The sequence below is a fragment of the Canis lupus genome, chromosome 13, assembly GCF_048164855.1.
Source record: "Canis lupus baileyi chromosome 13, mCanLup2.hap1, whole genome shotgun sequence".
Taxonomy (NCBI): Eukaryota; Metazoa; Chordata; class Mammalia; order Carnivora; family Canidae; genus Canis; species Canis lupus.
Genome location: NC_132850.1, coordinates 25,730,630 through 25,756,217, shown reverse-complemented (window position 1 = coordinate 25,756,217; position 25,588 = coordinate 25,730,630). Strand labels below are relative to the sequence as shown.

Here is a 25,588-nt window from a genome sequence, read left to right as displayed (position 1 = left end):
AAGTGTCTTTATGGCTTCAGTTTAGACTACTGCAATATTACCAGCTCTGCTTATTTCATCTTATACTATATATAATTATAATATATCGTATATTATTGCATCTTATTAAGAAAGGTTCAAAAAGCCTTTATTAAACATGTGAGATTAGAAAATGCTGCAGGTCAGAATCTGGAGATTCAAAGGTATGTCACATGGTTCCCACCTTTGGGGAATTTAGGTTCCACTAGGCAGATAAGGAAGTAGGCATGGCAATTTACAGTCTATGTGCCCTAATGAGCATACATGGGAGTAAGATGATGTTCTTACCCTTCACTTGGATGGTGGTGGAGGTGTGGGCCGAGTATCAGCAAATGCTTCCCACAGGAATTGACGCATATGAGGATACCTGGAGAATAAGAAAGCAGTAACTAGAATGGGAAGAGACTATTTCACACAGAGGAAACATGAGCAAGCATCCAACTCAACTCTGCCTGGAGCCCTGGGGCAGAAAAATGGCCCAGGGAGGAATGATGCATTGCCTACCCCCAACTCCCCTGGGATGTGTCAAGGAAGACCATCATTCTCAACAGTGCAGAAGCCCAAACAGCTTCCCACTCTTGATTAGAATATTCAGCTTGCATTTACCAGTCTAACAGGCATTTTCTCTGAGGTCCTTCTTCTCTCCCCAGAAGCTGTTCAGTGCTGAGCCCTTGGCCAGTGGAGCCCTTTTTGAAAGGGCCCCTCCCTATTTCCTGTGCCTTCTTCAGGGCGCCCTCCACAGGCTGTCTCCTCCATCATGTGTCTCCAAGGCTGTAGCCAGTCTCCTTCACTACTAGACTGGTGGGTGGTGCATGATCACGCACTTAGACACCATGGGCCAACAGTAAGGATACCGTATCTGATATTCAGATGCAGGCTCATAGCCTGGATCTCTTTAGCACTTCAGCCGCGGGGACCCAGTCTAGAGCAGCGAGGTCCTCTCCCATCCTGGATTGAATAAGTCATTCATTACATCCTAAACAGAGATTGTTGTTCCTAAGAGACATTCCTATTTAAACTGTCCTCAAGCCAGGCAGCAGCAGGGGCTGCTCAGGTAATTAGGGACTAATTGACTCTTTAGCACTCTTATCAGCTGTGACAGTCTTTCCTGCCTGTGTCCGCCAGGATACTGGGACTTTTCTCTGTGATGGGCTCCATTTTCACTTTGTTAATCAGGACCTAAATGGAGTGAATTCCAGCCTCATATCCCTGATATTCTCATAAATATAGGACTGTAGATGTAAAATCTTTATATTTTTAATGGCTTCTGTTTAGTCCAGGGCTCTGTTTAGTCCGGGAAATTGTTTCATCTTGCTCAGTTGGGAAACAGACTGCCTACCTTTTAGAGGTTTCCACTTCCAATTACTGAGGTGACATTACACTTTCTGAGAAAGAGGATGGTGCCTTTTCTTGCTCTTGGGTAGGAGAAGAATTTTGTTGTTGCTCTTGGTAGGCATTTTAATCATGACCATAAAATTTCATGGCTTCACTTACCTGGCATTATTCTTTTCTCTCAGAGGAAAGGCAGTATTTTCCCCATGGAGGATCAGTGTATTCATTTCCTTCCTTTTCTCCACAGCATGTTCTGAACGTATTCACTGCTAGGCATAGGACAAACAGTAAAAATGGTATGTTTTCTGCCCCTCCAGGAATGGACAGAGAAATACAAACCATTTAAAAGTACGTGCAATAGTGTCATGTTTCTCTGTACACAGTGAAGTCGGGACATAATAAAAAAAGATAGTGATTTATATGTGGAGGCAAGATCATAAATATTGAAGGATGATGTAGGAAAGTGTTGACTAGAAGAGAAAGGGATGTTAGCTCTCCTGGAAGAGGGATCAGTGAAGGCAAAGTCCAGACGGAGGCAACATTGGAGATATTGTGGGAATCACAGAAAGTCTAGATGCTTTGGAACTGTGGTAGATGGAGTGCAGCCAAAGATTGTGTTGATGAAGTAACCAGGAAAAGCATCATGGAAGACTAGGATGCCATGTTAAAGAGCTTGGATTTTCCTGTAAGAAAATGGGAAGGCCATAGAAGAGTTACAGGCAGGGGTAGGAGGCTGATGCCAAGGAAACCAGGAGGGTACTTATGAGGCCCTGAACCGAGCGAGAGAGTAGCAGGAGTGAGGAGAGGAGAGATGGTGAGGAGAAATGTAAGTGGTTGAATGACAATGACTTCATATTTAAATGATTTGGATGGAGGGAGGAGTCTAGGGTGATTTTAGTTGGTTTGACAGGAAAGTTTAATTTTGGACATGTTGATCTTGAGATGCTAGGGGAACAGCCATGGGGAATGGCAATGTCCATCAGGCAGTTGGGTAAACATGACTAAAAGCTCAGGAGAGAGATTCAGGAGCGAGAGTTAGCCTAAAAATTAAATCTGAGTGGGCCTCTTGAGACACAGGCAGTTGTGGAGGCCATGACGACGTTTCTTGAAAAGTGTGTGGATTGAAAAAAGCCCAACACAGAGCATTCAAAGGAAAAACCAATATATTTAAATGACAAATAGAGAACAGTCTGCAAAGAAGGCTGGGAGGGAACAAATAGTGGAAGGAGAAAACTCTAGAGAAGTGGCTCTTTTGGCTTCTGGGAAGGAGGTTCTTGGGGGTCACGTGTCCTCTCCACCTCCCTGAATCTTATGGCCTGTTTCTTTCTGTATTCTCTCTTTCTTCTGTTTCAGGATCTCTTCCTCTGCTCATTTGTAGTTTCTGACCCTCACAATTTTGGTTTCACAAGGTCAAATGTTGCTTCCAGAATCTCTTTGTACATCATGACCTTTTAGCTCCCATGCCAGTGTTTTCTATTTCTAATTCCTAAGAAAGAGAATCTGATAGGTCTGACGCTTCTTTTTGAGTCAGGTCACATCAGGGATCTAGGCTACTATGACCAGGTGTCTACTCCCACTCCTATCACCTGTGATCTTAGGTATAAAATATGGCTGCCCAGGTTCATCCTTTGGCAGGAGATATGGGCAAAAAGAAAAAACAAAAAGTGGTCAAGAATGACATCTATAGTTTATGTAAGTTTAAAGATGGGAATCCTTAACAATGGCAGATACCATGGCATGTCAACAAAGAGTCCTCTGGGTCTAATGATATGGATGCCAGCTAAGGCACTGGCCAGTTGCTGGGATGGCAAAGAGGCATCTGGTTGCTGTGAGCTCGCAATAAATGAAGGCACAAAGTAGAGACATAGAGTTGTAGCTTCCCCTCAACCACAATCTTAACCTCAATCTTTATAATATAAAGGCAAGGAAGGAGGGGATGATATTGATACAGGACACAGAGGGTAGTGGTAGTTGTCCTTTTTTTCCTTCTCAAACATATATTTTATTTTTTTAGGTATTTGCCCTTGTTGAGTAGAACTGTGGGTCAGGACTTTGGAGCACAGATAACAGAACTACCATTAGAACAAGAAAGGATCTCTTTAAATAAGCCTGTGGGAAGGAGGGCAGGAGAAAAGCAAGGTGGGTGATCTGTTGGAAAAGTAAGATGTTGACAAAGGGGACTGAATTCTACTTTGCAAAGTCTCTCTCCCTTCACTCCAAACCTTACCTAACACAGGCCTTTACACACTTTCTTAACCAAATGAACAAACAAATTCCTATAGTGGCTAGAAGTTTGTAGTCATGAGGTTCTTCTCTGTTCCTGGAGGAGAAGAGGAGCAGTGATATAATGAAATAGTACTGATCTTGGGAGTCAGAAAACCTGGGTCCCCTTGGGAAAATCATGTCCATGTCTTTGAATTCCACTGTAGAGTGGGAATATTTTACTTACAATGACACAGGAATACCAATATATGGTGGAAACTTAGAAGAAGAAATAATCAAGCCTGCTAAGGTCACTTGGGGAAGAGTGAAGAGTTCCAGAGAAAGTAACATTTGAGGTGGGTCATGAAATATGAGGAGGTCACCAGGCTAGAAGGTAAGGAAAGGGGTTTGACTTGAGCTAAGTGTACAGTATCATTCACAGAAAGTGACTACCAGAGGCCTCTTACGACCTGGGAATTGCCAAAAGACCTGGAACTACATGCCTTTGCTCTGTCGCTGAACAAAACATATGCATCTCCAATCAGTTAGCCCCATCATGCTTTTAAGTCTATACTGCTATATTCTCCCTCCTTCTTACTCATTCTACTGCTGCTATCCTTTTCCACTGAGGCCTTCTAGAAATCCTTCTTTAGAGAAAACCAACTACCCTATGCCATCATCTTTTTCACCACCTTTTTCACTACCTTTCCTGAAGCTTAATATGTGTTTACTGTCAATTGATGTTATTTTCCTATATAAATTTTCTGAATAATTTTTTTCAAGTATTCTTTTCTCTCTAGATATACCATTTGAATACCCATAACTTAGACAACCATTTATGGATCTTGAGCTCTAACTTTCCTATGGGTTTTAGGTTGCATATTAGATATATTTATCATTTGGGTGTTGCATAGATACAGCATATTCAAAATTGAACAATAATCCTCCTAATTCTCAAGCAACCCTAGACTTTCTTTCTCAGGAAATGGCCTACTACACAGCTAGCCTCCCAAACTAGAACCTTGGGGGGATATAAAGGGTGAGTATCCTAAACCTCATTTTCTCCCTTACCTGTGATACACAATCAGTAACCCAAGTCATGGTCATTTGAGCCCTTGAATTAATTATTTTTTCTTTCCATTTCTATTTCCTCTGCCATAAGCCAGTTTATCACTTTGCATTTAGGTTTCTGAAACAGGCTCTTAACTGCTGTCCTGGCCTTCAGCTTGGTTCTACTACCTAGTCTTATAGTCCATCCTCTACCCTTATAGTCACAGTGATTTTTCTAAAATAGGAACATAAATGCATACTCTCTTCTTCAACTCCTCAATGGATCCTTCTGCCTTGAGAGGAAATGTACCTCTTTAGGCAGGGCATTCATGGTCTTCTAGATCTAGGATCCTGTCAAGCCTCTTTGTGGTCTCTTCTCCATACTCACTGTTCACATCAATCTACTTTCAGGCCCCTATGGAGGCATGCTGTTTCGTGTTTTTGAAATAATTGTTGCTAATTCTTATTGAGAAGTTACTATTTACAAAGATCTCCCTTCTCACAACCCAAGTGATCTGTTATTATTTTCTCCCAGTTGACAGAGGAAAAAAATGAGGCATAAATCATTTAGGTAACCTAACCAAGGTGACACAGCTAGGAGGGACACAACTAGAATTTGAACTCTATCAGTCTCTCTCTAGAATCTATTCTTTTAACACTATATATAGCATTACCACACTGTCCCTTCTTCTAGAAGACCTCTTTTTTCACTTTGCTTACCTCATACTTACTCTTCATCCACTTAATCTGGCTTCTCCTTCCATCAAAATTCTGAAAAATCTCTCACAAAAAATATCAGTGAACTCCAAAGGAAAATTTTCCATTCTCTTCTTAACTTCTTAACTTGATCTCTCAAATGTTTTCAACCATTGGTCACTCTATAGGCCCTGAAATATCTTCTTCTGTTCATATGATGATACATAATTGGTCTTTCTGATTTATCTCTGAATGTGCTTTCTCCTTTACAGAATCTTCATACTTGAGTCCTTAAAGATTCAGTCCTAGTTTCCCCATTCTTCTCTCCCTATGCTCTTTGCACTGAGTATCTCATCCATGTCACAGGTTCGATTTCCATGGATATGTTAACTTCTAAACTTGTATTCCCTTTGTTCTATAAAGACCCTTAACGCACAGTGCTTCTTTAACATTGCTTGAATTTCTCAAAAGTACCCTACACTCAATATATTCAAAATGGAATGGTCAGTTTTCTTCCATATATTGCTCTTCAATGTACCTTAGCACCACCTTTCAGCTAGTCAAATGATCTAAACAACTGGTCCCATTGACCAAAGAGCACTAGGAAAAAAACCCCTCTAGTCCAAGTTAGATTTATTTCACTTAATACTACAGCTCAGAGAATGCACTCCAGAGGAACTATAGGTTGTCTTAGTAAAGGAAAGTTTTAGGAGCTTCTTATAGGATTTAAGGGGTATTGTATGGTTATGGAGAGGATTTAAAACCATGGGGTCCAGTTTTGGATCAGAGATTGTCAAAAAGCTAGGGAAATTCAATGACTGGTTTTGCTTTACTTTTTAAAAGATTTATTTAATTTCAGAGAGAGAGAGAGAGAGAGAGAGAGAGAGAGAGAGAGAGAGAGAGAATGTTTATGTATATGCAAGAGCAGGGGGAAACATTAAGGGGGAGGGAGAGCAAAAATCTCAAGCAGACTCCATGCTATCTACAGAAGCTGACATGAGGCTGGATCTCACAACCCTAAGATCATGACCTGAGCCAAAACTAACAGTCAGTTGCTGAACTGAGTGTATTACCTTAAGTGCCCCTTTGCCTTTTTTTTTTTTTTTTTAATATAAAATAGGATCATTAGGGGATCCCTGGGTGGCTCAGCAGTTTCGCGCCTGCCTTTGGCCCAGGGCGCGATCATGGAGTCCCGGGATGGAGTCCCGCGTCGGGCTCCTGGCATGGAGCCTGCTTCTCCCTCTGCCTGTGTCTCTGCCTCTCTCTCTCTCTCTCTCACTAATACTATCATAAATAAATAAAAATAAATCTTTAAAAAAATAGGATCATTAAAGTGAGCTGAAGATGGTCACTGCTAAAGAAGCAGGAGTTAGTTACATGTTAGAAGAATGATGTTGAGACTGACCTTGTCTCTTGTTCCAGATGTGCCACCTGAATGAATATAATCCATAACTGTCATTTATTTTATATTTTAGCATCTCCACGTTTTATCTAGGCAATTTTGGGAAATGTGACTTGAAGTCTCAGCTTTAATTTTCCAGTATAAACAAAAAAAGGAATTATCTATTATTATGTCAAACAGAAAATTCAAAATTACTTTACATATGATTTTAGTTGCACATATATTTTCCTTCACTTAGTACTGAAACATTTTTCAGGTTTTCTAGGAAAAAAACCCCAAATATTATTCTAGCTATTTGAAAAAAAAAATTTTTTTTTTCATCTGACTGGCAGACTATGATACCTACCCATTTAGAGGCAGGGCAACCAAGAAATCATCAATTGCTTGAGGTCTACAGAGTTATGCATCCAGCAATATCTTACTTTTCTCAAAAGGAAACTGAAAAAATGGAAGAAGACCAACACAGAATACCCAAATAATCCAGTGGTAAGACAGTCACTGTAGTGGTTAGGTGGTTAGACTCTCAAGTCAGATGCCTAAATTGAATCTTGAATTTACTGTTCCATAGCTTTCTTCCTGCCTCCTACTTGGAGCCAGTTGCTTGACCTCTCTGTATCTGAATTTTCTCTGTAGTAAAGCAGAAGAAAGTATAGTCCCTTTCAGGATTATTGTGAGGATTGAATAAGTTAATAAAGTGCTTAGAACAGCACCTAACACGGCATAGGCACTCAATAAATATTTACTTGGCATTATTATTATAACCTTCATGTCATTTGGAGTTTAAAAAACCTTTTAAAAATTGAGTAGTTGCCAAGGACACTCTGTATGAATGGTATGTATGTGTTTAAGAGAAATATAAAGTTGGAGTCACCTCTAAAATTTTTTAAACAGATCTGGCCACTCAAGAAGACTCCTTCAGAGAGGGCTGCTCAGATGCCAGCACATTTGAGGATACTGAATCTGGAATTATGTTAACATATTGGAACCTTCCATGGAGACTGGGATGGTGAAAGAGCAATTTGAATAGTAGACTTTCAAAACTGTCAAAGAAATTGATGATGTATTCCTGCTTGCCAGGAAGGGGCTTATGCAACACCTTTGGACTGAATATAAGGCCAATAAAAATGGGACTTCTGGGGAGATTCAATGAAATCTATAACTGAAGTGGTCCCATTCTTCTCTTCCTGTCAAACTGGCCATTTTGACATCTATTAACTAATACATGTAAGTGGGGTAAATATTTTTTTGATTATGACATCTGTTTAAACTGGCATTCTGTGTCTGTTCAAACTTTCAGTTAAACTATATGCTGTTGGCATTTACTAGATTGTAGGCGGTTTCTTTGGTCCAGAGAAAGTTTGCAACAAAGATTAAATTATAGGTTATTTTTTATACTCAGATGGAGCACTCAGAAAAGTTCTTTGTATTTATTTTTTTATTTTGTGACTGGCCACTCGTGCATTTTTGGAGGGTGTGTTTGAATTAAGTTTACTGGCACGTTTATGTAGAAGACTTGCTATGTTAACTGATTTTTGTCAAGTCATTAGTAGATTGCTTGCCTATGTTTCCTTGTATTTTATGTACAGATATCTAGGCTGGAGACTAAAGAGGTTAGAAACTACTTAAAGTTCTAACAATAAAATAATGGGTAAACAGGATATATCTCATTAGGATGGACTTTCATGAAGTCATTAGAAAAGATCATTATGAAGGCAGTATAGAATCATGGGACAATGTTTCTTATATAATACTAGGTAAAAGAGGCAAAATACGAAAGGGTATGTTGACTGTTAAGGCAAATACAAACAATGTATGTGTTTGGACCAACTGAAAAGAACTACTTGATAGTGGGAATATGAGTAATTTAAATATATTTTCTTCACTTCTTTTTAACAAAAAGAGAAAAAGTAAGCCCTTTAAGTGGCATGACCAAATTTGTCAAGAGCCAAATTTCTTGCTCATTTTTCATGGATTTGTAAAAATGACAGCCTATGTGTTAAACCAACTTGAACTTTAGCCCAAGAACCTGACTTGTTTGCCTCAATAGATTCACTGTATCTTGACTTTCTTAATAAATTCTATGCAAATTCTCATGCCAAGTGTTTGCTATCTTTATTAATATGAAAAGACCTGGTGGGTGAAAAGATACCATAATCAGAGATAAACAGGCAAAGCACAGTTTATGGGGTGGAAAGTCCATTGAAAGATATGAAGGCCTTTTGAAAAGTTGTTCATAATTGCTATATATTTTTTAGAAGTTAAGAGTCTTGAAAGATATAGATAATACAGAATATTTTCACATTCTTAACATTTACTTCCACATTAAATCTTTTACATTGTAATTAAAAGACACTGCCATAGTCAGTTGTGAGAAATGTTACAAAAAGCCCACAATTCAAACCCAAAACTTCTATTAACAAGTCCTCTTGGAGTAATGCCTGTTTAAAGAATGTAGGCTGAAGGTAGAAGGGGTTTGTGAAATTCTGGTTTCCTTTGTATTTATTCTTTGGCAGTGACTGAAGGAAAGGGGGATCTAACCTTCTTAGATACAGACCTCTTGAGCATGAGCCAATATGTAGGTCCATTTAGGGTAAGGCTGTGAGTACCCTTAGGATTTGCATGCTCCTCAACCCTGGAATGGAATGCAGTAGACACTACAGAGCCTGGCAGGGTATTCTGTGTTCTTGGGCATAAAACTATCTCAGAGGAACCATTTTAAGACTGACTTCTCAAATGTTAAACACTTGGGGATCCCCTTAAAATACCCATTTTAATTGAGTAGATTTGGGGTAGGGACTGAGGCCCTGCATTTTAACAAGCTCCCAGGTGAGGCTGATGCTGTTGGTTCATAGACTGCATTTTTGAGTAATAAGCTCAGTTTAGCTGAGAAAAATAAGTGATGCTCAGCTTACTTAAGAAAAATGTGATGTAGAAAAATAAGCCTAATCTTTGCTTCCCATATATTATTCATAACTGGAAACTAATCTTTGGACAAGGAAGTATGTCATTGGAGTGGAGTCCAATTTTTATTTATCACTTTAGTGTCCAGAAAGATCAGTATTGGTAACTAAAAAATATACCCTGTAACTCTTATGTTGAAGTCTTATGCACTGCTCTGTGCTCACCAGCTTTGGGGAATGTTATTGCCTTAACATTATGATGTGTGGACATCTGCTTGGATGGCTACCTTCAAAATCTTTTTTGGAATTTTCAAATTTATAAATGGATCTCTTTATAAAATTCCTTGATTATTTTCATGACCCTTTTATATATGACATGTAAAATGCCAAAGTATTTGATATTTAATAATTAGCAGTTGTTTTTAGGTTTATTTTTAGTAATTAAGATTTGTTTTAAAATTAAAACTAAAGTTAATGTCTTAAGGCAGGAAACTTTGTGGTTTTCATTGGTCTTCCCAATATAATTAACCACTATTATTAGTGTTCAATTCTTTCAAATGTGGCCTCAGGATGAAACTTTCAATTTTAAATTATAAAGTTCTGATTATACCTTATCATATACTTATGAGACAATAAAAACTAAGTATGAAATATACTACCTAAAGTAGTTAAAATGAATATATTATTTGGAATGTCAATGGGATTCTTTTTTTTTTAATTTATTTTTTATTGGTGTTCAATTTACTAACATACAGAATAACCCCACAATGGGATTCTTATTAGTCAATCATTTTTTTTAAACCTGAAAACAGTGAGCTGAAATACCTCTTAAAATGTATTTCCTATGAGAATACATTTCTATGGAAAACACATCTACATGGGTTTTTTTGGTTTCTTTTTTCTTTATTTGTATAGTTTTGAATATAGTCCTAGACCTTAATTCTTTGGCCCACTGAATTTGATCACAGAGGTAGACCAAAGAAAAGAACAAAAGGGTAGTCTTTAAGTAGATACAGGGCATTCAAATCACTATGCTTTCGGGAAAATAATTAAATTCCTAGGGATCCCTGGGTGGCGCAGCGGTTTAGCGCCTGCCTTTGGCCCAGGGCGTGATCCTGGAGACCCGGGATCAAATCCCACGTCAGGCTCCCGGTGCATGGAGCCTGTTTCTCCCTCTGCCTATGTCTCTGCCTCTCTCTCTCTCACTGTGTGCCTATCATAAATAAATAAAATAAAAAAATATTAAAAAAAAATTCCTAGAGTCAATGAGGAATAAGCAAAACATGCTCAAATATTACTGCTTGCTCCTTGGGTGTATATTACTGTTATGATTATTAAGGATATATAACCCTAATGTGTGTTACTAAATTATTTTGTTGTAATTGAATTTCGATTGAAATGTGAAAGCACCCAGCAGTCAGTTCACAGATGTTCACTGAAGTTCTGTTGGATTTTCTAATATCTTACTTGATGAAAAACATGTATACTCTGTTCTTTGGAAAGTTACAGATATTTGGCCTTCTGTTTCTTTCAAAGATAGAATTCTGATCTGGCCAACAAACAGCTATCCTATCCTTCTTACATATTTGCATCTTGTAGAGAGGCTGGAATCTAAAAATTAGGACATAAATGGGTATATGATGTATCGCCACCAGGCTACTATGATCTAAGACCTTCAGAGGTCTTAGTAACATTGCTTTATTTACTTAACTAAACAAAACTCCATGAGATTTAGTTTTAATTTTCATAATAAAAGAATGGTAAGAAGATCTTGGTTGAATTTACTACGGTTTCATTAATCTTAAAGGTAGGAACTATGCTATTAATGGCAATAATTTTAATGAAATCCTTTCTTCTCCAAGCATCTGTAACCAATTTATTAGAATGAAAACATATTACCAGTAATCTCATTAACAAAAGTTGATATTAAAACTGTGCTAAAAGACCTAAAATATGAAGCATATTTTTAAAGAATTCCAAATTCATTTATTTTCAAGATAAACAACAGTATTTGCTATTAATGAGAGAAAAGTTAACCAAGAAAATAATTTATCTTGCAATAGCTTTCGGTATTTATACTCTAAATGTTGATCCTCAAAACTTCTAAATATCATTCTTTAAGTACAGTATAACCTGCCCTTTAGGGATGGCTTCTCGAACCTAGTATAAACTGGTAACGTGAATATAGTTTTGGACTCTGGGCACTGTTGTATACACAGTAAGATATTCAGAATTCTATACGTTAAAAATAAACCTCCTTTGCCTTCAATTTTATTTTTAGTTCTGTCCTTTTAAGTTAGCTTAAATAGAAACGGAGCACTTAATTTTTTCTTTATGGTTTAAAGTCTCTTCCTTATGCCTTTATTCATAGAGGTTTACCTGCAGCTATACTGTCTATTAAAATTAGAAATATTCTGAAGTCACCAGAACACCAGAAATGTCTGTTGTTATAATCAAATGGTATCTGGAATTGTTTTATCTTTCCCTTGAAACACATTATTTGGGTATACTTTGCTTGATGGGAAACCATCATTGAACCTTTTTCTTAAAGAGCCGTAGCAGTATTAGAAGGCTGGATTCTTTCCTGAGAGGGGAGCTAACTCAGAATATATGCACACTTAGTTCAACATGATTAGCTGATGCACACCGATTCCCCTGTTGACCAAATGGTGATTTTAAGTTGGAATTTGTATACTTTCCCTTTTTTTTTCCTTAAATTCAACATGTTCAATCATAACTGTCTGAGTACAAGTTAAAGGCTTTTCCTCCCACGAGATTTAAATACATGCTACTTTGTTCTGTGCTGAAATGTGTTAACTCTCTTATTCTGGATTGTGCATTGGAAAACTCTAATAAAAACAGTATAATTTTTTTTAAAGGTCTTCCATTGACAGAACATCTGCAAACTTAATGAGACAATCCATTGAGATAAATACATCCACTAATAAATCCCCATACATGCAGCCAGTAGCATCACTGGCCAAGTACAAACCATCTGGGGAGGTTTGGAGACTTCAGTTCCTTTGGTCACAGGTTACCAGAGCACATATTTCACATAGCAGATTATTTCTTAAACAGTCTTCCTTCCTGAGAATAAGCCATTCTACTGACCACATTTAAAAACAACCTAAAGTAACCTATAATTAAAGAGGAGAATGGAAACAGAAGTGAATAGTCTAGGACAAAGTTCGTTCATAGCAAAGAACTGTGTGTTTACGTAGACACTTTTTTTTCTTCCCCAGTGTCATTATCTAAATCTTAACTTGGGACACCTGGGTAGCTCAGTCGGTTAAATGTCTGCCTTTGGCCCAGGTCATGATCCCAGGGTCGTGGGATCAAGCCCCACATCAGGCTCCCTGCTCAGCGGGGAGCCTGCTTCTTCTCCCTCTCCCCTTCTGCCCACCCTTCAACCCCTCTTGTTCTCTTTCTCTCAAACAAATCTTAAAAAAAAAAAAATTTTTTTTAAATCGTAACTCTTTCATATGCCTCTCATATGTGTTTCAGTGAATAGATTATATACTCCTAAAGATTAGGAACTGCCAGAGTCTACTTCTATGAATGTTTCTCCCCAACCTATAGTGTCTAGAATAGTCTTATACTATTGCAGACACACAGTGGTTGATTGAATTCTGTGCCACATCTACAAAGTACTTTTACTGAGATGTAGGAAATTAATAAAAGATTAATTGCAGATTTAGTTTAATAGTTGTAAAATATTCATATTTTCCTTCTTGAGGCTGTTTTGGCATATTGTTTCCTTGAAACATTTTTCCATTTTGTAAATTTATAGTCATAAATGTACTGGTAAATTTATTAGCATGTTCTCTTTTATATTCCTGATACTGATTATTTGAATATTTTAGTTTTTTAATTATTGCCAGAATTGTGTGAATTTTATTAGTTATCTAAGAACCAATTTTTGGAGGTGTTAATCATCTTTCTGTTTTTTTTTTTCACTATTAATCTTTTGATTTTTAGTCTCTCCCTTTTCTAATGTGTTCAAAGCTCATGTTTTCTTATATCATGGTTTAGCTCATCCCACAAGTTTTGATGTGCAGTGTTATCAATTATAATTCAATTATTTTCATTATTATTCAAAATACTTTGATTTCCACTGTGATTTCTTCTTTGACTCAAAAGTTGTTTAGATGTATAATCTACCAGTTTAAAATATATGGAAATTTTCTACTTAGATTTAAAACAATTTTTTTAGCTTAAATTCATTGTGATCAGAAACTATAATTTCAATTTTTTGAAAATTTATTAAAATTTACTTCAAAGCCCAGGACATGGTTATTTTTTGTAAAAATTCCACAGTTACTTGAAAAAATTATATAGTGGTTGGGAACAGTTTATTGTATTTGTCCATTAGGTCAATTTTACTTCTGTTATTGTTCAAATCTTGTATCTTTAAGACTTGCTTTTTCCATTAAGATAGATGGGGAGAGCATGAAAATATTTCCAGCATGACTGTAGATTTATTTCTTTTACAGTTGTTTTTGTTTTATATATTGAGATTATGGTTTTACTAAATACAAACGTAATTATTGTATTTTCCTGGTAAATTGAAAGGTTTTCATTATGAAGGGCTTTTCTTTATCAAGAACATTTTTTGCCTGACATTAACTAGGAGCTCCTTTGTATTACACTTTCCTTTTGATGAATATTTGCAAATATGCCTTTTTTCTATTAATTTTGAACTTTTTATATGCTTGTTTCAGATGTATTTCTTCTAACATGTTATTGGACTCTATCTTTCCTTGAAAAAATAAGTCTATCTTTGTTTTAGAATTGAAGCATTTAAGTTATATTTAATGGAATTGCTGATATATCTGAATGTATAGCTACCATGCTATACTATTTGCTTTATATATGTATTATTTGCCAGGAATTAATTGCTTTACATTGAGAACTTCAACCATCTGCATTAATATGACAGGAGTATGGGATCTAAGAACTGAGACCAATAAATAATTTCATTGTTTCAGGTACAATTAATACTCATATATTAATTTATCTCAGACAATCTGGTCATCATGGCAAAGAGCTCACTTATCAAGCAACAGTTTACTTATCAAGACTAGCGCCAAGACCCTTCCCTTGCAATAGATACTAATCACAAAACTATTGTCATAAACTTTTCCAAACTGCAATCTGGTGCCCACCTGAAAAGAGCCACTTTTTTAAACCACTTGAGCCCAGACTTCACAATCCTATAAATCCTCTCCTGACTTTACCTTCAGAGACTGTCAAGGCGGAATCCTCTATTACTATAGAGAGTTCTAATAAACTTCGTTTTGCTTTATTAACAGATTGCCAGGAGATATTTTGGGAGGGTTCAGTAAGATATTTATTCCTTTAATCCGCGTAATAAGCTTATAAGTTAATTCTATTCTTATGTTCTTTTTACAGATGAGAAATCGAGGCATACTGAATACTAAAGTGATTACACAAGGACACACAACAATTTAACTCACATGAATCTCAACTATGCTACTAATATTACTTCTTCCCTTGAAGTCTATCTATCTGAAGATATCATAAAGGATCCTATGTCCTGGCCTTCTTAGCCCTATACAATAATTATAGTACTGATTATTATAATTAGTAATTTTGTTGTCTTCTTCACTAGACTGTGTGCTCTTTAAAAGGAGGAACATATCCTCTGTCTCCATGCTGCCAGTGGCTAGCATAACCTCTGACACATTTGATAATCATTCAATAAATGTTTCTAAAATGAAAATTAAATGAAACCCCACTTTACCAATGAGGCGCTGAGCTATTAAGAATTTAGCCTAGTTAGAATGTAACTGTCATAACTTATGCTCCTGCCAATATCCCACATTCTTTAGCTCGACTGTAAATGAGCTCTCCAAGAGCAGTTTTTATGGGACACGTGGGTGGCTCAGCAGTTGAGTGTCTGTCTTTGGCTCAGGGCATGATTCTGGAGTCTTGGGATCGAGTCCCACATTGGGCTCCCCTGCATGGAGCCTGTTTCTCCCTCTGCCTCTCTCTGTCTCTCATGAATAAATAAATAAAATCTTAAAAAAAAAAAAGGCAGTTTTTATGAGATGACAGTCTACAAACATTGTAATGGGGATTTATACTGATAAAGCAATAGTCCTACCACAATGTTATATTTCTTTGCTTTTGTTGAGATATTATCATCTTGGTGTAACCTCACAGGTTATATCATGTGGGTTAGCTTTAATCACACAAATTTCTAATAAAAACTATAATTTCTTTGGTACTGAAAGAGTTGGAATTCACTTCTCTATACTAAACAGAGATCTACACATATGAAATTTTTTTTCTTTATTATAAGGAGAAAATAGTGTTATATAAGTATTTAGACCTCAGGGAAGAAGTTCAAAATTTTACATAACTAGGAATGAGGGGTGGGGTAGCAAATGTGAGTGTGTGCATGCTCATAAGTGTACAGATTAAACAAGATTGGTAAAATGTTGACAATTACTGAAGTCTGTAGTGACTACATGGGGATTCATTAGACTCTACTCTTCACTTCTGAACACATTTGAAATTTTCCAAATAAAAAGCTTAAAAAATGCTAATTTCCCCAACATTACACTAGCTATACAAAATACCCGATCGTTCACTGGCTGCAAACTTAATATCACAACCCAAAGCAAAAAATTATTCTTCTATCCTTAAAGTCCATATCTCACAAGGTGTGTATTTTTTTAAGGGCACAGACTATTTCCTCATGTAACTGACATTAAAACACATATTAAGCACTTTTTATGTCTGCCTGGTTCCTGGGTGTTTCTTTCCTTTAAATGTGGATTTTCCCCTCTGGAAAACATGGAAAATCCTTTCAAAATCTGGAAGAAAATGCAAATGATCTCCTGTACCAACTAATTTTACTATATATACACACCTATACCATTCCTCTGTCAATAGAAGTTTTTAAGTCAGTAAATGTCAAAAAGTGAGATGTAGCAAATATCAAGGGTCTCAAATACTGAACGGGAAACAAGGGTCAGATTACAGTGTCCTATTGATATACTAACTCAGGAATGTAGGTCAATCCTTTTAAAATATTTTCATGAGTTCTTATTTTATTAATGTATGCTTCAACAATGGAAAAATTGACTGTGGTATTCTGTTGTTAGCTATAATTTTATTGTTTATTTAAAATATAGAGCAACGTTTTTCAAATATTTACATAACAAATACAAATGTTTAGATGAGCAAAATTAGCAATAGGTTCCACAAACAGATACATCTAATACCTTGCTTCAACTGAAATCATTGCTGCTTCTTCAGGGCAATAATAGCATAACATCTGGGAGATTTCACAGGATCAAACAACTTCACAAGTGCAGCCCATGCAGTATCTTCCTGCAAATTGATAAGTGATTTAAATATATAGCAACTTGTTGAAGAGAAGAATGAGATGAGTCAGACTATATATTGTAAAATAACAACACAAAAAATAAACAACATAAAAGAAAATTATTCTTTGTTGAATGAAATGAACACTTACAATTTCACCTACAGGAAATTACGGTTCAGAAATAAAGACACACATACATAATGAACTATAAGGTTACTCTTTGTTGTAACTGTGAAAAGTGGTCAAAAACAACTGGATATTACTTAAATTATTACATGATGGAAGATTATTCAGCTTTTGTAATATATCTAATGAGATGAGAAAATTCTGAATAAAATAAATGAAATTAGATGAAAAACTGTACTTCTCATTTGATTCCAATTTTAATTAAAGTAGACATAATGTACTCATACATATATGTGCAGCATACATATATTAGAGAAAGGCACTAGAAAATATACCAAACATTTAAAATAATGCTGAAAGATGGAATTATTGTTATTTAAAATTTTTTATATTCTTCATTTAAAATTCTCTAAATGTTACCCTTATAAAAATATTATTTAAAATGATACTATTTAAACAATATTTAAAGTATTAACAAACTAAAGTATTAACAAATTAATATTTGTAAGATTTCTGTCACTTCATTACCAATCTATTAAGTAAATATCAAGGGTCTTAAATACTGATCAGGAAACAAGGGTCAGATTATAGTGTCCTATAGATATACTAACTCAGGAATGTAGGTCAATTTATTTATTTATATCATTTACTTATTTTATTTAGGTCAATGGAAATTGTTTTGAAAAGGGAAACAGCGAGTACCTAGTAAAACATGCCTGATTCTGTCACCTATAAACTTGGAAACCTAAGATTTCCAGTGATTCTGAGATGACTGATAGCTTAAGAAAGTACACAAGTATTCAAATATTTAAAAATTCCCGTTTTCCTTAAAAATACAAATTAGTACAAAAGCAAACTTTTATTAAAATCCACCTGTTCCAAATAGTCTGTTGAAAAGAGAAGTAAAATTACCCCCTCTGATAAAACAAAATTGTTAAAATAAAGGCATCATGGTAGAAACATAAGGCCTAACCCAGATATGGGTTTAATTTAAACACTTCACATAACTCTTTTGACCACAGCTCAGAGTAAAATCTGCAAAAAAAACATTTTCCCTAAAGATAACCAAGAAAACAATTTTGGGGGGCAATCAACATAGATAAAACAAGACTGTGAAAAAAAAACAAAAGGAATTTTCACTGATCAGTAATTTTTATACTGCAGAATGCATATGTCCAAAATCCAACAGTGACATAAAAGGTAAATTCTTATAAAATGAAACACACATATACTTTAATGTCTGGCCTTTATTAATTTTAGCTATACAATATATCATATACGACGGCTGTGTTTACTGCCTACTGTATAGTAATTACCATACAATTAAAAGAATATAAACTTTTATTATAGCAGCTTTGCTGAAAACATCTGTTGTACATATGTTTACATTTAAAAGAAGATAGAATGAATATTTAAACTTGGTAAATGTAATAAGAAACTTATCCTAGATATAAGCAGATCCATTTACTGGATAATGAAGATACTTGTTATATATATTTTAAATAACATAATTTACCTGCTCCTTCAGGTAGCAAAGTCGATCTAGAAGAATCAATGTCTCTATACAAGGAGCCAGAACAACTTTCAACTAAAAGAAAGAATAAAATAGAATGATAGAACTTAAAAAAAAAAAAAGACTAGGTTAACACTTATGTTTAAGAAAATGTATCTATAGAAATTTATATAAGGCCAAATCTCCAGTACCAATTGTACATCTTCAGAAAATGAATACTGCAGAGATCAAAAGTTTTTCTTTAATGATAATAGGAAAAGAATGTCCTTTGAATGACTTTGAGTTAGAATCCAAAGGCAGTCACACATATGTGATAGAGACCTTTCAAAGGTACTAAGAGTGAAATTCATTAAAAGGAATGTGAAATAACTGCATTGAGACCAATATGTGTTCAAAGAACTCTGAAATTTCTTTCTGTACGTTTATGATACACTTTAAGAGAAATCTACCATGTGTTCTCTTTATTACATTACTGACACCTAATATAGTTTTGAAATAGGAAATGATCCAAAAGGATTTTTCTGCAGTAAGAGAAAAACAACATAGATTGGTTGGTCCCACAATAAAATTTAACAGAACCCTAGCAACATACCCAATTTAATATGTTTAATTCTGAGATTTACCATATTAAAAGCTTCCAGCTCGTTCATTCTAGGCTTATACTTCTCGTAGTAGTCCATTATAACTTTTTCTGGCAGCTTCAAGATAAAATAACAAAAACAAAAAGTTTAACAACAGTTAAAAAAAAGCTTTTCCTTATCAAACATACCCTAAAGTAAAATCAATATAACAAGTTAAAACAACTTCAATGTCTGAAGAACTCTAAAGATATGCATGAAGCAAGTCAATGCAACTAAGTTCTTTTGTTAGTATCTTCTGCACCTAGTTTATTTAGCATATCATCAATAAAACCAGCAGTAGCATCTTATTAATATTGTTTGACTTCAGCAAGTAAATGAAATACCTACTTTCACTTGTTTCTATGCTTGAGGTATATAGTAGGAATTCAATTAATATTTTTTGAGTAAAATTAAGACTTATAATCATATATCTAAACTATATATTCTGGAGAACAATTTTCAAAAGCAACAAGAACACAATAAGGACACATGTTCATACTTAACATAGTTTCCTCTAACATCCACTGAACAAATCCATCAGCAAGCACTACTTTCTGATTTTTCTCAAAAACATGGGCTGCCTATATAGTACACTGAACCCGTGTGCTTTGCAGGCCACTTTTTAGAACACATATGCTTCTGTTCACACCAGCTAACTTTATGTTTGCTGAGTCAACTGTATTTGTTTCTCAGCTTGCTATGGCAGTTACATCATTGTAATGATATAAATAAATATTACACAACTAATGAAGTATTAATGCAAAAGTAGAAGTTGTTTCTGTAAAATGGATGCCTTTGTGAAAGGCCTGATAAAGGAAAGCCATCAGAAGAAATTGCTATCAAATTACATGTGGTCAAAACCAATGGAAGACTGGATAAAAAGAGTAAAAAAAAAAAAAAAAAAAAAAAAAAAGCTGAAAGGATTTATATTCAGATTTTTTTTTGCAAATGTCTAAATGAATTTATTATTTTTTCAAAGCCCTTATTCTTTTTTATACTGCACAAAATTTCTTTTGAATTTAAAAAGTACAAAGAGGTAACAGTGAAAAAGTAAGGTTTTTGTCTCATTCAACTTCTAGTGAAGCCTTCCTGAAAAGATTTCCCCCTTGGTACAGAACACAAGCCGACTATACCTCCTTTCCCAATCCTTTTTAAAATTCTGCCCATCTTTGAATCAAATGAGTACCTCCTGACACAATTTTTTGCAGTAGCGTATACTGGATTGGATCCAGGCCTGAACCTCAAGCCAGCAAAAATTCTCATCTTACAAAATTGTGTGTGTGTTTGAATCATAGCCTTTATTTAGTCTTTACTTCTTCTCCTGCCATCTGAGAAGAATACAAGTCAGAATTCATAATCTTTTTTCAATCCTACTTTACCACTACACTGCTTCCTATAAACATGGTTTTTCAGTTTGATTCCAGGGGTTCTCCAATATTTTGTTTCTTTTATGCCAATCTGAGAAGCATTACCCTGGTCATCAGTTGCATTTGTTCCAAACTAGGAATGGTAGATTTGGCTCCTCATGATATTCCAACTTAGAGAACTGTGTTCTGTTGGTTTTGTTGGTGATCTGTAACCCTGGGAATTTTCTCTCGGTATCTTTCTGCATCCATCTTTACCTTCATTCTGCTTCATAATGTATATGGTTTGGGATTTAACACATTTTCCAATTTAGTCAAAGAAGGAGTTTGTGTTTTGGTTATTTATTATTTATTTATTTATTTATCTATGAATGAGAGAGAGAGAGAGAGAGAGAGAGGGGGGCAGAGACACAGGAGGAGGGAGAAGCAGGCTCCATGCCGGGAGCCTGACGCAGGACTCGATCCCAGACTCCAGGATCGCGCCCTGGGTCAAAGGCAAGTGCCAAACCACTGAGCCACCCAGGGATTCCCCAGTGTTTTGGTTTCTATTTGTTGCTTTTCTGTGATCCTAAAGAAAAAAGGTAAGAACATCATCTTAACTCTTCCATTTAAAAAATAATGGAAGTCTGTTGTTTAAGTGAATCAAAGCTGGATACTATAGACTGCGTTAGAAGTATGCCTGATGCAAAAAATTAAGAGAACTCCAAAGAGTGATACTACGATGCAAGGCTGTGTGCAAAAGACCACCACAACAAATGGCCTTGTATTTACACCAAAAGTTTGGTGAGTACAAGTATATTAATATGTTTTTAAGTGAAAAATTCAATGTTTAAGATATGATTACATTTTGATCAATTTTTAAATATGATTTACATATTTATTTGAGAGACAGTGAGAGTGAAAGAGATCAAATAGGGAGAAGAAGCCGCTGAGCAGAGAGCCCAATGTGGGGCTCGATCCCAGGACCCTGAGATCATGAACTAAGCTGAAGCAGGATATTTAACCAACTGAACCACCCAGGTGCCTCTTACTCAGTTTTTGCAATGAAACACTCAACTACTAGCTTCACTGCATTAGATCACAGAGATTATGTGGAGAATTTAAAAAGACATTATCTCATTTAATCCTAACAGCAATCTGTAACATACATATATTCACAGTCTCATTTTATAGATGACACTATTGAACGTTAAAGTCAGGGAGCACATAGGCAGAACCAATATTCTATAGATAAGGGAAGGCATCAGAATTGAGTCACTGCCTGGTGTAGATCATACTCAGGCAAGAACGTGCATAGAAAATTATAAATTGAATTGCACATTGAATGGCAGTTGAGAGTACTGATAATGAACTCCATTTCTCCCTGCTCCAGAAAAAGAGACTAATATGAGTTAAGTTGTGTAACAGAGCCCTAGCTCAGAGGGCTGTGTTTTGGGCTCATGGAGATATCCAATCCTAAATGGAATCTGGGGTGAGAGGCAGTAAACAAGCAGTCATGTTCATGTTCAGGTGCTTCAGATTTTTTTCTCCACTTTTTTGTAATTTTTTGACAGATATTTTAACTCCAATACAACTTGTGTGTTAGACAATGTATGTCTTACTATGCAACACATTTCATATGCTTGACCAACTTCATCCTGTCTGCAAAAGTTTCAAGAGTCAAAGTTCTGAATACAAGCATCTCATTGTTAATGCTTCAGTAAGATTCATCGTTCCTTGAATTTCTTCTGCCTTTATTTCAAACCTCAATTCTTCAGTTTCCTTTAGAAGTACATTTATTTTGTTTCTTGGCAAGCATGGATTTTCTCCTTATTCTTCCTTATTTGCCTGATGACTGCTAGTTTTGGAAAAATGCTAAATAAGCATTCTTCTTGTGCTCAATGTCTGCTAATAGGTTATATAAATATGACAAAAAGAAGCATGTAGTCTAGAGTTAGTCTGGATTGGAGTTCTTCCTCCACAATTTCCTAGATTTTGGCCCTAAGAAATCCACTTAACCTATGTTTCAATTTCCTTGCCCATAAAATGAGTTTAACAGTACTCATTTCATAAGATTATCCTTAGTATTAAGATGATATAAACAAGCTTTTGGCAAAGTCGGCCACAAAGCATTGGTTCTATCAACAGTATCATTTCTTATATTGGTTCTTTTTTTTTTGAAATAAACATATTTTAAAAGTTTTAAATTTATGGAAATTTTAAGATAACATTGAGAGTTCCCATATACCCTATACCACATTTCTCCTATTATTAACACCTTACAATGTGGTTATTTGTTATAATTAATGACGTCAATATTGATACACTATTGTTAGCTAAAGTCCGTATTTTATTCAGAATTCATTAGTTTTTACCTAATGTCTTTTTAGTTCCACAATTCTATCCAGGATATCACATCATTTAGTCCTACTGGTTGTGACAGTTTCTGACTGTCCTGTTTTTAATGACCTTGAGAGTTTTAAGCAATACTTGTCAGACATTTTGTAGAATATTCCTTCACTTGGATTTGCAGATGTTTTCCTCATAAATACTCTGAGGCAAAGGGTTTTTGAGAGGAAGACCACAGAAATAGAGTGCCATGTTCTTGACCTATCAGGGGTATCTGTTAATATAACTTATCATTGATGTTGACATTGACTAGCTGGCTAAGATGGTGTTTGTCAAGTTTTTCCCTCTAAAGTTCTTTTATCCACTTTTCATACTGTACAGTTTGTGAAGAAGTCACTACATATAGCCTACATTTAGGGAGTGAGGAGTAATACTTCATCTCCTTGAGGGTGGAGTATCTAAATAATCTGAAATTCCTCTCCATGGGAGATTTCTCCCTCCCTTCCTTTGTTAAAGTTGTCTTTTTAAAGATCTATATAAGGGGCCCCAGGTAACAAACTTGAACGGTACTGCAATTTCATAGAAAGTAAGCTGGATGAGAGATACATAGTTGTTTAGAGATCCTCCCACATCATACACGATCAAAGATGCGTTGGTAATTGACTCAGTTCTCATCATTAAATGATGAGCCTGAGGCTGCTGACATACCCTTGACTGGTCATAATTGGCTTAAGAGCTAAGGTAGGAGGATGTAGAGATGAGGCCTATTAGTTGATCTACACAGGGAGCTGGGAAGACAAAGCCCGTGGCAATGAGGCTTATAGTCTAATAGTCTTAGATTAACAAAGAAAGTCATCCATACTATTACTCAAAAGATTATTGTCACTGAATCTTCTGGAGTATATAATACAAAGGTGACTTAGTTTGATTCTTACTTTTATAAATGATATAATTATGTAAGTAACTAATATTCACAAGCTTAAAATTTATGGACAATAAAATAAATTTTCATAAAAATAAGGCAAAATGTAGTACATAAAGTTCTTTCCATATTGTCTAATATATACATGTTCAATAACTAGGTAATAGAAATAAAATTTGAATTTTCTACTATATGAAGAGATTTTACATATGAATTAATAAGTTCAGCTCATAGTTATTCTAAAAATTATTGATACATTATGTAATTATTATATATTCTTTCATTTGAATTAAGTCATTTGTACATTTTATACATGTCAATAATTCTAATAATCTAAAATAACCTAACATTAAAACCAATGTTTCCTTCTATATTAAAAGCATCATTAAGAACTAAGATAATTAAGTAGCTCTTTTTCTTCCATAAATAAACAAACAAATGGCATAATACATTTTCCTATTCTTTCAGTGATTATATCACATCTTCCGCTACTTCCTAGAGCTATTCATGGTCAGGGAGACATTTCTGTACCTAAGGCTTCTCTGTGGTTAGCTGGGTGAAAAAAGATAATTTTTATAGGCAATGTCACTATTCTTAAATAGAGTTAGTCTTATATCATGTAAGAATGTTCTCTATAATGGAAATGTCCCTTTACTTTTTTACGCTTGTTATTAAAATGTTATTTGGCATGGTTTTTTGCCATGCCAAATGGTTTTGCATATAATATTGACATAACGTTTTTTTTTATAAATTTATTTTTTATTGGTGTTCAATTTACTAACATATAGAATAACACCCAGTGCTCATCCCATTCAGTGCCCACCTCAGTGCCCGTCACCCAGTCACCTCCACCCCCGGCCCACCTCCCCTTCCACCACCCCTAGTTCGTTTCCCAGAGTTAGGAGTCTCTCATGTTCTGTCTCTCTTTCTGATATTTCCCACTCATTTTTTCTCCTTTCCCTTTCATTCTCTTTCACTATTTTTTATATTCCCCAAATGAATGAGACCATATAATGTTTTGACATAACGTTTTTTATCTCAATTTAAAGAAGTGTAATTGTTAACTCTTGTTTTGTTCTTTTCCCAAATGTAATTGCTACAAATCCATACAATCACAAATTACAGGAAACTTTATTATTAACAGTATGCTCATTTTTAAGGGTAATGTGAGGTGGTTTATAATATGAAGCATAAAAACCTATCAACAGTAGGGCCATTAAAGAAAGGATGAAGTCTCAAAAGTATACTTTCAAAGGAGAAAAATATGATGCCAAAATCACCTAGCTAAGAACAGTTGCTGGAATCAAGCATAAATAAATATTTGACCCTCCGGATAGCTAAGGAAAAAAGAAATAAGCTGAGTGTTCTTTGAAGGAAATCGTCCTATCATGAAAAATCAAATTATTATGTAGATTGTTATATAACAGAACCTAGATGATATGAAAAAGTTTTGAAATATTGTCTTTATTGAATGTCCAAAAATATCCTCATACCAAATACATTAACATTCTGAATGCCTCTAAAACCTAAGCCCCATTTTAGTGTGTTTCTGCCCAATCCCTATTTAGGGAAACAGTCTTGGGTTGCCACTTATGTAAAAATCTTCCTGCAGTTACAGTTTCCCCTTTTCTCTCTCACCTTATTGGATTTAGGGTGTTTGTTTATAAAAATTCTATCCAAACAGCTGTGAAAGAAATCAAATGAATTAATTAGGTCCTCTTTTTCTGGGTCAGAGGTGCTGTTCAGTGAAGGGAAGTG

General features: G+C 35.2%; 1 protein-coding gene across 16 annotated transcripts in view; it reads right to left on the bottom strand.

Annotated features, from left to right (window-relative positions):
• METTL25 (methyltransferase like 25) overlaps positions 1-25,588 on the bottom strand; it is a 130,113-nt gene that overhangs the window by 5,351 nt on the left and 99,174 nt on the right. For 11 of the 16 annotated variants that reach the window (XR_012005723.1, XR_012005736.1, XR_012005729.1 and 8 more), the window contains 5 exons: positions 19,220-19,294; positions 18,600-18,671; positions 16,854-16,962; positions 1,513-1,619; positions 307-385 (listed from right to left, as the gene is read on the bottom strand). Coding sequence is in view for 1 of the 16 variants with exons in the window: in XM_072772928.1 (XP_072629029.1) it covers positions 16,870-16,962; positions 18,600-18,671; positions 19,220-19,294 (240 nt within the window). In the remaining 15 variants the exon portion in view is untranslated. Of the gene's footprint in view, positions 1-306; positions 386-1,512; positions 1,620-5,322; positions 12,738-16,721; positions 16,963-18,599; positions 18,672-19,219; positions 19,295-25,588 lie in introns of those variants that run through there. The other 5 variants (XR_012005725.1, XR_012005726.1, XR_012005724.1 and 2 more) reach the window with 5 other exon arrangements.